Consider the following 12,645-nt stretch of genomic DNA (forward strand, 5'->3'; position numbering starts at 1 on the left):
TGGAACTGGGGTATGACTTGAGGGAAGGTAGTTTCCACCTCACATACCAAATAAAGAACATGAAACCAACGAGTGCAGGTAAATGTTTAACATCTGAAGCCACAATTTGGGATGTCTGCTGATTTCTGTGGTGTAAATATTCCCATCATGGCTAATTTCAAGCTATGAGATGTTGCAGAACACCAAATTGGGAAGAAATGCAATTAGCAAACCATTATATAATCTGTCCAGCAGAAAAATATGAAAACTATAACTCCAGAGCATAGGTGATAGTAAAATGTAGTAAAATAGGGAAGTGATGTGTTTGAGTACATGTTACTTATGTTTTTTAATATAACTTTTGTTTTTTGTTTTTGTTTTCTTTTTAGGGCCACGCTTGAGGCATGTGGAAGTTCCCTGGCTAGGGATCAAATCAGAGCTATAGCTGCTGGCCTACACCACAGTCACAGCCATGCAGAATCCGAACCTCATCTGCCGCCGACCCCACAGCTCATGGCGACGCTGGATCCTTTAACCCACTGAGTGAGGCCAGGGATTGAACCTGCATCCTTCTAGATACTAGTTGGGTTCGTTATCACTGAGCCACACAGGAACTCCCCAATATAACATTTAATGGTTTGCTTTTATAGTTTAATTTTGAACAATGGCTCTCATAGTTCCTAGAAGTCTAACCATGGAAATACATTGATTGAGAACCAGAGAAGTCACTGTCTTGCCCAAGGTTCAGTGAATGAGTCATGTCAAACCTGGATTAGCACACCCTGTTTCTAAAACCCACATTTCTCTAGAAAGATTTACTTATTAATGCTTCTGTTTATTCATTTGTTTATTATTATTATTATTATTATTATTATTATTTTGTCTTTTTGCTATTTCTTTGGGCTGCTTCCGCGGCATATGGAGGTTCCCAGGCTAGGGGTTGAATCGGAGCTGTAGTCTCCCGCCTACGCCAGAGCCACAGCAACGCGGGATCCGAGCCGCGTCTGCAACCTACACCACAGCTCAGGGCAACGCCGGATCGTTAACCCACTGAGCAAGCGCAGGGACCGAACCCGCAACCTCATGGTTCCTAGTCGGATTCGTTAACCACTGCGCCACGACGGGAACTCCTATTACTATTTTTACTGCATGCTCCAGTGATCTAAAGAAAGGGGTTTAAGGCTATTACGGGTGGTTACTATCTACTGAAACAGTAAGAGTCACAATATCCAAATACATACAGTTGTAACCAAAGTTGGGAGAGTGGAAAGTGGATTAAATTTAGAGCCATAGATGAATGCTGTTTTTGCGTCTTGGCCGTACTGCTGGCCAGTGGTGTCATCTTACTTACAAGTTACTTACTTCTCTGGTTCCAGTTATCTAGTCTGTAAGATGAAGGGGTTGGGCCATATGAAGGTCTACGACCTCCTCTGTGTCTAACATATCATGGCTCATTAGTTAGACCTATCAGTTGAGCAAGTATTTGCTTAGTACCAACTATATGCACATTTGTTATGGACTCTACTCCCGGAAGAATTAAAAAATAAATGTAGTAAGAGTAATTATTATTAGAACAGCATCTCACATGAATGCAGAGCCTTCTAATTCACCAAAGAGAAACTTGATGTTGAGTCTCTGAGGGTCTATGGCTTTCGGAGATCAAGACACCTCTTCACAGAATGTTAGAGAAAGAACCTCTTCTAAAAGAACAAACAGAACCCTTATTCCTAGGAAACGCAAGAGGTCATAACCAGGTAGGAATAAGGAATAAGGAACAAGCCATGCCTACCAGTTGCTTCACCATCTGATAAAGACGCAAAACCAAAAATAATTTTCTTCTATGATTAATTATTGTAGAACATTTAGAAATTCTTAATACGTATTAAATAAGGAGAAAATACCATGTATCCAGTTTAATAGCCTGGTTTTCTTTACCTAGTATTAGTATATTTTCCAAAACATTCTTGGTAGAGTCATTTTAATTGCTGTATGTAATTCCATCTTTTTTGGTGTACAGTAATTACTTATATTGCTTACATTGTTGACAGTTTTTATTATTCTAAATAACACTGTGAGAAATAGCTTTGTTGGTATCAAAAACTGTGCATTGGATACATGATTTCCAATGATAATATTTAAGGTTTAGTTAAGACAGTTTTAGTGAATCATATGCTTTTGGCCTTTAGCTTATTTGATTCTGCCAGTATTGTTTTGTATTTGCCTACGTTTTATTCTATTTCTGGACATTTATTAAGAGGAATAGCTTGCCTGAATCCTTTGATATAATATATTTGAACTGGAAATAGCACTGATGTTTTCATATCAACTCAAGTAGACATATGATGCAGTGTAGGGGTAATATTTTTTATTTCGACTTTCTGCAAACAATAGCTTCCAGTGTGGGGTTTATTAATTTAGAAAGGGCTCAATAAATGTTCAATGCATAAAAAGATTCTGGCTAATTTAGGATAGACAAAAAAAATTGTGAACGATATTAAGAAAAAAAAAAAAAAACTTCTGCATTCATCATATGGCTTTTATCTTCATTAGGAGAGATGACAGCTAAGCACAGTGCAGGAATTCTGACCATTAAATGAAACTGTGAAATGAAGTATGTTGTGGCTTTAATTCACCTACATAAGAAACCGTGACTCCAGTAGTTATTTGATTAAATGCTAGTTAGCAGAAGCTCCTAAATTGACCCAACTCTACTTTTATGTATTAGATTTATGTCAGTTAAAACATGACTAGGTTTGCGTTTCTGTCTTTAACATCTTTGAGTCAACATCTGCTTCCAAGGGAAGTGCTATAACTACCCTGGTTATTTAAATATTAATGTCTTCCATTAAAGGGGGCTGGATGTTTGCAGCAGAAAGATTGAGAAATTAGATGGTATGATTAGTTTCTTGTTCCTGCCCCCAGGAAAAAAAAAAAAAAAACCCCTCTAAATGGAAGGGCTTCTTCCAATATGTTTTTAATACTACAGATATTTTTTTCCTCCCTGAATCAGTTAGAGAGTAAGATTGTTTATTTCAAGCATTCTTTGAAAGTAGCTGTTACTGAAATATGAGTGTAACAAGTTCACATAATTAAAAAAATGTTTTATCAGTGCTATAGTGGTCATTACCCTTGGGCTTCTTGGGAACCTAATTTCAGTTTCTAAATTCATTCTGTTCCTCATTATAGTCAATAACAGACAAAAGCATTTTTTTAGCTGCATACTCTATTTGGTTGGACTTGTTTACATTAAGTCTGGGGAATTCTATTAAGTTAACCATGAAAGACTTGACAAGGATTATATATTCAATCAAATTATAATTATAAACTTTTATCTTATTGAAGAAATGTGGCTGCAAAGCTTTTTACATTTGCTACAACCAGTATTTTCATATTAGGCCAAATTGGGTTGTGATAAGCATGTGGTTAATAGGTTTTCACACATTTTGTGTTTTTAAGATGTTTTAATGGCTTGGTATTGTATAGTACTGCACAATCAAAAGCAGTCATTGTATTTGCATAAATTGTGTATTTCTTTTTGCATCCAGATATCTGAGCCAGCAGAGTATTTAAATCCCGGTAGTGCAGAGTCGTGTAACAGCACTGATGTGGCCATCAGAACACTTAGCAGAGTCAGGATTAAGGGGAAGCAAGAGAGGCGCCTGCTTTGGGTGTAAAATTCAAGAGTGCTAATATACCCAATAATCAAGATAAAGAGTGTTTTAATGCAATACTTGAAAAAATCAAAACTAACGCAAAAAATCCATGGTAGACCAAATTTCAAAATTAAAAAAAAAAAAAAAGAGAGAGAGACACGTTCCCACCTTGCATCTGCATCTGTACGAGTCCTGGCCCCGGTTGCATTCTAGTTCCAATTTCTCCATTTTGACGTCCACGGATAAGGCTTTTTTTTTTTTGCCTTTTTAAGGTGGCACCTGCGGCATATGGAGACTCCCAGGCTAAGGGTGGAATCAGAGCTGTAGCCGCCGACCTACGCCACTGTCACAGCAATGCCAGATCCAAGATGCATCTTTGACCTACACCACAGCTCACAGCAACACCAGATCCTTAACTTACTGAGCGAGGCCAGGAATTGAACCACGTCTTCATGGTCAGATTAATTTCTGCTGAGCCACAATGGGAACTCCCTACGCATTCCTTTGAGTCAAGTTTTCCCTGTCTAAGATTGATGATAACAGTCCTTGCTTTCCTGGTTAAGCTATTAGGATATTCAGATCAGCTGAAAATACACAGGAAAGCCCATTCGAAATGCAGTTAACAAGTTTACAAGTTGAGAGAATTCACCATTTTAAGCCATTATTTGTATCATCCCAGATGAATACTCTTAAGAAAATATCGGATTGGAAGACCCTTGGAAAGCTTTGTGTTAATAATGCTTGAGGTGTAACTGTTGAGTTCATTCGTCAGCTAGTTCTAGGGACAAGGGCCTGAAAATGGTTTCAGGACCCTCCTTCTTGGCCTTCTTTCGTTTTTATTCTTGATGCCAAGTGTACTGATTTGTCAATGATAGGAAGGTGACCAGAAATCCATTTTGTTTATTTTAAATTTCCCTGCAATGTGTCCTTTTTCTCAAAAGAAGCTGATCCTTCCCCGTTTCTCCTACCAAGCTGAATCCCACCCACCCTTCATTCATCCTCCAGCTTGGTAGGACCTTCCCAGGTTCTCTTGGCCCGAAATGTACTTGTCATCAATGACTCTCTCTCCTGCTCATGTGGTGATCCACTGACAGAGTCCCCGTTGTCTTGATGCTTCATGGAATCCTGCGTTGAATTTACTTTCCAGACCACAGTTTTTGAAATGTTTCTGTAGTTACATTGCAAATCCCTTGAATAGCCTTCCATTAGACAGTTAAAATCAGGGTGGGCAAGGATTGGGTCTCTATTATTTAGGTGGTATCTAAGGTGCTTAGCAAAGGGCAATATATATATATATATATATAGAGAGAGAGAGAGAGAGAATACAAATGAGTGTCTTACATACAAAGAGGTTCAGTAAATATTTACTCTTTGGCCTCATTTGTGGAACGTTGTTGTTTTCATCCTAGGCCCGGAGGAAACAGTTGGTACCATGTGGAAGGCTCCTGTTTTGCTAGCCCTCTTGATGCTCAGCCCTGGTGGTGATGGCCTGTTTCGCTCAATATATGGAAAAGCCCATGTTTTCAAACCACCTAAGGGAAACGTAGGAGAGCCATTATTTCTAACTCCTTACATCGAAGCTGGCAAATTTGCAGAAGGTGAGTGCAAATCAGAAAACCACTGGTATGCTTTCAACAGTGTGGAGGTTTTTCTTAGGCTGTTCCCTCACAGGATTTCAAATACATTCTGGTATTGTACTCAATTGTTTTATTTCATATATGAGTGATTTGATGTCATATAGTGTCAGTGCTTTGAACTAAAATGAGAGTTCATCAGGGCCAGATTGAGTAGCGCTTGAGTCCCTGCCGTCTGTTTATAAAACTAGTGTAGTAGTTATCTACAACTGGTCGCTTAATAAGGTTAGAACTTGCTACATGTCAGCGACTGACTCCAGTTTATATCCATCTGCTATAAACTCATTTAAGCATCTCAGTTACTTGCCAGAGTCATATAGACACCAGCTGGTACATACAGGATTCACACCCAGATGCTTCATCCCCTTTTCATCCTCTGGTTCTTAAAAAAACTTTGCATTTTAGAAAATTTCAAACATATGCAGAAGTAGAGAAAATAGTATAATAACCCCCCGTAGAGCCAAAACCCAGCTTGAACAATTATTGACTCATAGCCAATCACTTTTTTTAAGGGCCCCATCCACAGCATATGGAGGTCCCCAGGCTAGGGGTTGAATCAGAGCCACAGCTGCCAGCCTGCGCCACAGCCACAGCAATGTCAGATCCAAGCTGTGTCTGCGACCTACACCACAGCTCACAGCAACACGGGATCCCCATCCTCATGGGTACTAGTCGAGTTCATTATCACTGAGCCACAATGGGAACTCCACTGAAGGCTTTTATTTAGAGATTATAGAGCTTTCTATTACTATGAATGGAAAAAACTGTCATTTGATGTCATCAGAGACAAAAAATGTATGACCTGCCTCTGCTCTTAATGCTTCTTCATGGTTAGGAAAAAAATCACTGTGCAAGATAAATTATGCAATCTTTCTGGACATCAGGAGGCTCCAGAAAATAGTATCGAGGCAGCTATTTGAGAAGCTGTTCGTAAAAGGGAGAGAAACGGGGTGGCAGCTGGAGAGAGTTAGAGTCAGAAGGGTCATTAAGAGGGTAGGAGATAATGATGGAAATGGCCCAGTAAAAAGGGGAAGGTTCATGGGGGTGGGACACCTGTTCCTGGAGCATTTTTCTTGAAGGATATGAACATCCATGGATGGTGGTGTTGATGTTTATCCCTAGTCACAGTGGGAAGGCAGAGTTAATGCTTCTGAGGCTGGTAGGTTGGTAGATATCATAGGAGTGTGGAAACAACTGGAAATTTCAGGGAAATGAGGTAAACATCAAAAATAACTGTACATATTTTGGGAGTTCCCATTGTGGCTTAGCATGTTAGAACCCGACATAGTGTCCGCGAGGGTGCAGGTTCAATCCCTGGACTTGCTCGGTGGGTTAAGGATCCAGTATTACCATGGCTGTGGCATAGGCCTCAGCTGTAGCTCTGATTCCAACCCTAGCGTGAACTTCCATATGCCGCAGATGCGGCCCTAAAAAGAGAAAACATTCTGTATGAAAGTTAAATGAAAGCATCTTTTCTCCATCTGAATATTTCTCATAGTTAGTATGCTCTCATCAATTCTATTTGTGGTTTGGTTTAAAACCAAAACATTCTCCCCTCTTAAGGGTCCATTTGATTCCTGCGCATACGTCTTTGGCATACACATTGGGTCCATGTTTCACCATCTCTCTTCTAAGAAAAGGTGAAAAACTTTGACAATGTTTAGTGACAATGTTGGAAGGCAATGTTGTCAGTCTTTTTTTTTTTAAAGACTCATTTCTGTTTGATGTAGAAAAGTCATGAAAAGAAGGTAGCCCACTGGGTAGGCTGATATATCACTAGATGTAAATGAAGAGGCAAAATATCATTAAGCCAAATCCACCAAATTGGGTCGCATGCATTTCCTTTGGCTTCCTTTGTAAGTGGGTACTGAGGACTTGGATTTTGTTCACTTGCAACAACTGGAAGTAAATCATTTCATGTAGAGCTGAAAGGAGTAACATGGTTATAACAAAACCCTACCAACCCACGGATGAGGAATCTGACACTCAGATATTTTATGTGACTTGCCCAAGGGGACACAGGGAATAGTGGCAGAAATAGCTTGAAGACCCAGCTTTCTGACTCCTGCTCTGTGATTTGCCTGCTGTACTTTATGCTCCATTGTTTAAGAAGCCTGAGCTCTTCTGGAGTGAAAGAAGGCAATGCATGCTAATGTACTAAAGTATTGCATTTGAAGTAGACATGCTGGGAATTTTTTTCTTTTTTCTTTTTTTTGGTTTTTAAGGCCGAACCCTTGGCATATGGAGGTTCCCAGGCTAGGAGTCGAATAGGAGCTACAGCTGCTGGCCTACACTGTAGCCTCAGCAGGGCCAGATCCAAGCTGTGTCTGCGACCTACACCACAGCTCACAGCAATGCCGGATCCTTAAGCCACTGGGTGAGGCCAAGGATCGAAGCTGCATTCTCATGGATGCTAGTTGGGTTTGTTAACCGCTGAGCCATGAAGGGAACTCCATGCTGAGAATTTTTAGAAGGAAGCTATTCCATTTGGTTGGCATCATCCAGGTAGAATAGTAACACCACTAGTAGCAACAGCAGTAGTAGCAATAGTAGTAGTAGTAGTTAGAATAAGAAATAGCTAACATTGAGTAGTAATTATATCCGTAGTACCTGGCACGGTGCCTGTAATTACTCGATACATCTTCGTTGAATTTAAATTTAAATGCTTTATACCCATTAGCTCTTTTAATCCTCAGAGCAACCCTAATGAGGAAGGAATAATTACTGTCCCCATTTTACAGATGAGAAAACTGAGGCCCATAGAAATTAAGTATCTTGCCCAGGGCCATTCAAAGCTAGTTAAGTGGCAGATCTGGAATTAAAACCTCACTGTGCCCAAGGTTTGAATCCCTGTGCTATGTGACCAGCTTCAGACTTGAGGGTTTTGGAGGAAGATCTGGGCAAATAAGAGGAAGTCTGCTTCAACAAAGCATGCAGGGACAGTGGCCGTGGCGTGTCAGAATCGTACATCTGGTAGAAGCAGTTGCAGAGAAACCTGCCTGAGAGACCGTCCACATCCCTCCCATTCCTGGATTTCTCGCCTACAAATACTTCGCAGTTATGGGCGTCAGCAGTAGTAAAGAAAGATTCTCAGGGAGAGAGTCTTGTCTTCCGTCCCCTTGTGCCAAGCCTGATCACCATCTGATGAGTGACAACATTTAAAACATTAAATCTGGTGTAGTGTCACTTTCTAAAAAATTCTGTTCCAAAGTCAGAAATCTCTGAGCAGAATTATAAGGGGCTGATCCAAAATCTGGTACATCTGGGTATTCAGATGCAGCCCTGACAGCCTAATTAAGGATAATTTTATTCATCCGCTTTACCAAAAGTTCAGGAAGCTCTGGACAGATGGTCAGCTCACTTCCCTGCACGGCTTTTGTTTATCAAGTCTGTCATAACCTTAGGAACGTGAGTCTTCATGTCGCAGTGGAACACTGTTGAGATAAACAGTAGTTGACAAAAAGACAAGGGAAATTTTGATTTTTTTAAAGATTCTCCGGTTGACTGGCTTCGTTTTGTGTAATTGTAATTGCATGTTTGCTTTCTCTGCAGCTAGAATAAGCCGTTACTCTCTGAAACCAAATGAATATAGAAGGCCAACTTTAGCATTTTCCAAATACTGCCTTTTCACAAACTTCAAAGAATTTTTTTTTTTTTCTTTTTAAGGCTGGGCACCCGTGGCATATGGAAGTTCCCAGGTTAGGGGTCCAATCAGAGCTGCTGCAGCTGCTGCTCTACACCATAGCCACAGCAACAGAAGGTCTGAGCTGCATCTGCGACCTACACAGCAGCTCACGGCAACGCTGGATCCTTAACCCACGGAGCAAGGCCAGGGATTGAACCCATGTCCCCCCGGATGCTAGTTGGGTTCGTTACCGCTGAGCCCCAGGGGGCATTCCCTAAAGAATATTTTGCTGTGAGGTCTTCATTCATTATTACTTGTGGTCTGGGAGTGTCCTGTCTATCCTGACAACGGCACAAGTCTTTGCGAATATGAAATGCCTGATTAGCTCGTTCAAGCTCTTTGGTTAGACTCCAATCTTCCTGAAAGTGTAACCACAGAACATAACACGTAGGAAGTGAAACCGCTTCAGAGAAAACCTTTTTCCTTTTTTCAACTGTTTGAAACATTTGTATTGTGAGTCACAGTTCCAGGAAGAATGAAACTCCTACAGCTTGGGAGTTTATTTTCCACATGCTGTTAATAGTTTCTGGAAGGATGAACAGAACATTTGAAAATGGGAAACCTCAATTGAGTTGAAAGAACTTTTAATTATTGTACTGTGGGTTTGTTAGAGGAAATTTAAAATTTAAAACAGGGTGAAACACTTTTTTTTTTTTTTTTTAAACGGGCCAGAGAAAAGTTTCTCTGTATTTCTTCAGATCTCAATAAGGCCTGCTTGCCTTTAGAGGTTTTTGTAGAAATAAGCTAACCCTAGCGCATTGCCGGTGTGTCATGTTTTCATTCATTGCTGCACACTTATTTACCGACAAGTGTGTATAGAATGTCTTAGGTGCAAAGGTCAGCATGTTGTGTCCCCAGGTGTGCAAAGATAAACAAGACAAACTCCTGGCTTTCCAGGAGCCCCCGATGCAGAATGCAAGGTAGAAAATGTATCCCAGTCAGTACCAGGCAGCAGAGAAACAACTCTGGATGGTTCCGAGAGGAAGGGCTGGATGAGGGCATCTGAGTCCTTTTCAGAGCTGGCCAGCAGACCCTGTGCTGCGCTGGTCTCAGAGAGACAGATTGATTCAATCACCCCGCTCCCTTACTCCATTCCCTCCGGCTCCTTTCTATTATATATTTCCTCTTTTTCTCATTCTATTTGACCTTTCTCATTTTTCTCTGTCTTTCTCGAATGCCCACTTACCCCTCCGTGATTCACATCTCACTCACACCCAACCCCTCACCCTCTGGTTCTCTGCACCCCCTTTTTAAAGGCGATGGGGGTGGGGGTGGTCTCTGTTGGAGGATTTCGAGACGATGAATCGTTTTGTGAAAAAATTTCAAAAGTATTTTAGGTACAGACTTCCAACTACACAAAAGCAAGTCCTGGGAATGTAATGCCCAGCGTGGTAACTATGATTCATAATTCTGCATTGCCTATTTGAAAGTTTCTAAGAGTAAATCTGTATTTTTTATTTTTTTTTGTCTTTTTGTCTTTTCTAGGGCCGCTCCCACAGCATATGGAGGTTCCTAGGCTAGGAGTCTAATTGAAGCTGTAGCTGCCGGTCTACACAACAGCCACAGCAACGCAGGGATCCAAGCCGTGTCTGTGCCCTACACCACAGCTCACAGCAACGCTGGATCCTTAACCCACTGAGCAAGGCCAAGGATTGAACCTGCAACCTCATGGTTCCTAGTCGGATTCATTAACCACTGAGCCACGACAGGAACTCCATCTAAGAGTAAATCTTAAAAGATGTGTAGCTGTGTGTGGTGACGGATGTTAATTAGACTTGTTGTGATAAGTTCACAACATATACAACTATTCAATCATGTTATACACCAGAAACTAATGTAATATGTGTTAAGTATAATTCAACAAAAGAATGGCCCTAAGAATGTTTTAAAAGCTGCCCAGCTCTGGAGGTGATCTTTCTTTGGGCTAATTGAAAAGGAAGCAAAAGAGTTCCCATCGTGGCCCAGCAGAAACGACTAGTATCCATGAGGGATTCGGGTTCCATCAGTGGGTCGGGGATCTGGCATTGCCATGAGCTGTGGTGTAGGTCTCAGACATGGCTTGGATCTGGCATTGCTGTGGCTGTGGTGGAGGCTGGCAGCTGCAGCTCTGATTCGTCTCCTAGCCTGGAAACCTCCATATGCCCCAAGTGCAGCCCTAAAAAGCAAAAAAAAAAAAAAAAAAATTAAAACATTGAAAAGGAGAGAGAGGGGTGAGCGGTGAGGGGGACCTGGCACATACCACTTCCCCCTAAACATCGTTCTTTTCTTTTGCTTAAAGATCTTTCTTTTATCCTTGCCTTTTTTTTTTTTTTTTTTTTTTTTTTGCTGGGGAGGGATAGATTTCAAAAGGGAGACACGGGGAAGAGCTAGAGAGGTTGGATTAAACAATCTTTCCTGGGGGAACTAGACTGAGCACCCCAAAGGCAGTCTTTTAGACTGTTCTTGAGGCGGCCCACAGGCGATCACCCCTCTCTTTGCCTGAGCCCTTGTTTTTTGCCCACCTCTGTGCTCAGGGGCCAGAGGTGTGTTTCCATCTGATCCTCATGGAAAGCCCAGGGTGGAGGTATCAGTATCCATGCTTTGCACAAAAGGAAAGAGAGGCTCAGAGGGAGGAAGCAACTTGCCAGGGAGCCTAGTGAGGGCTGCAACCCCAGGTCGGTGCAGCTGCCAGCCAGGCTCTTCCTCGCCTAGCAGGAGCCTCTGGAAACTACCCGCTGAGACTGTTCCTTCATCCCTATCATCTCTCCTGCTCCCACGGGCTCTCTGCTCCGAATCAGTAGGTGCATTTTGCATAGAATAATAGCCGTGCTTCCTGCCAGCCAGAGGTGTGCTGATGAAAGTTCAACGACCAGCACTGGAGTTGGGTTGCCAGACCCCTGAATGTTAGTATTCTCACCACGGCCTGCTGCGGCCTATCAGTGACGTCCCTGAACGCCGAGCTGGGAAGAGATGCTGTTGATCAGCCCTCCAGGGCCCCTGGGCTCTGGTACCCCACTGAAAGCATCTTTAGTTGGTGGCACATGTGTAGGATCGAGCTTCTTACCTACTCTCTACTAAGCAGGCTCCAACTTAGGAAGTCTCAGACTGAAGTAGCTTTCCTTGAAGGACTCGTTTTTCTTGAGGACACTTGCTTTATTCACTCTCAAGGAGTCTTCTTCACCCAGACTTGCTCACCACCCCCTGCTCCCTACCTATTTACTCCTCCTCCGCTCCTTTCCTAGTCACTGCTGCCCCTTCCACCTGGCCACCTCTACCTCCTAACTCTCTAGCTGTGAGATGCTGTGTAACTCTGCAGTGTGACAGCTGGGTTTAAATCCCAGCTCTCCTTTACTAGCTGTGTGACCTTGGGCAAGTTACTTAACCTCTCTGTGCTTCAGCTTTCTCATCTGTGCAGTGGAGATACTAACTATACCTACCACATAATGTAAAGCCCTTGGTACAGCGGCTTTGTGTGTGTTAGTTCTATTAGTAGTATTCACTCCTGGGCGGCCTCAGCTGCCTAAGCATCCCCTCTCTCCCTGACCCTGTCCCTGTCCTTTTGCTACCACAGGAAAACCAAGACCTCCTCTGCCCTCTACAGCTGTCTCTTGTCCTATCTGGCTCCCTCCGAGTAGCCACATGCTCACCCCCAGTCTCACTACCTGCTTCTCCCCCACCCTTCCCAGCCATCCCCACCCTCCACGTGTCTCAGTCC

At 42.3% G+C, this 12,645-nt stretch overlaps 1 protein-coding gene across 6 annotated transcripts in view; it reads left to right on the plus strand.

Annotated features, from left to right (window-relative positions):
• The window catches only part of CPVL (carboxypeptidase vitellogenic like), a 129,386-nt gene that overhangs the window by 12,450 nt on the left and 104,291 nt on the right, over positions 1-12,645 (plus strand). For all 6 annotated transcript variants that reach the window (XM_047763734.1, XM_047763730.1, XM_047763733.1 and 3 more), the window contains one exon: positions 5,042-5,230. In XM_047763734.1, the coding sequence (XP_047619690.1) occupies positions 5,042-5,230 (189 nt within the window). The remainder of the gene's footprint in view (positions 1-5,041; positions 5,231-12,645) is intronic.

The sequence above is a fragment of the Phacochoerus africanus genome, chromosome 16 (genome assembly GCF_016906955.1).
Source record: "Phacochoerus africanus isolate WHEZ1 chromosome 16, ROS_Pafr_v1, whole genome shotgun sequence".
NCBI classification, from domain to species: domain Eukaryota; kingdom Metazoa; phylum Chordata; class Mammalia; order Artiodactyla; family Suidae; genus Phacochoerus; species Phacochoerus africanus.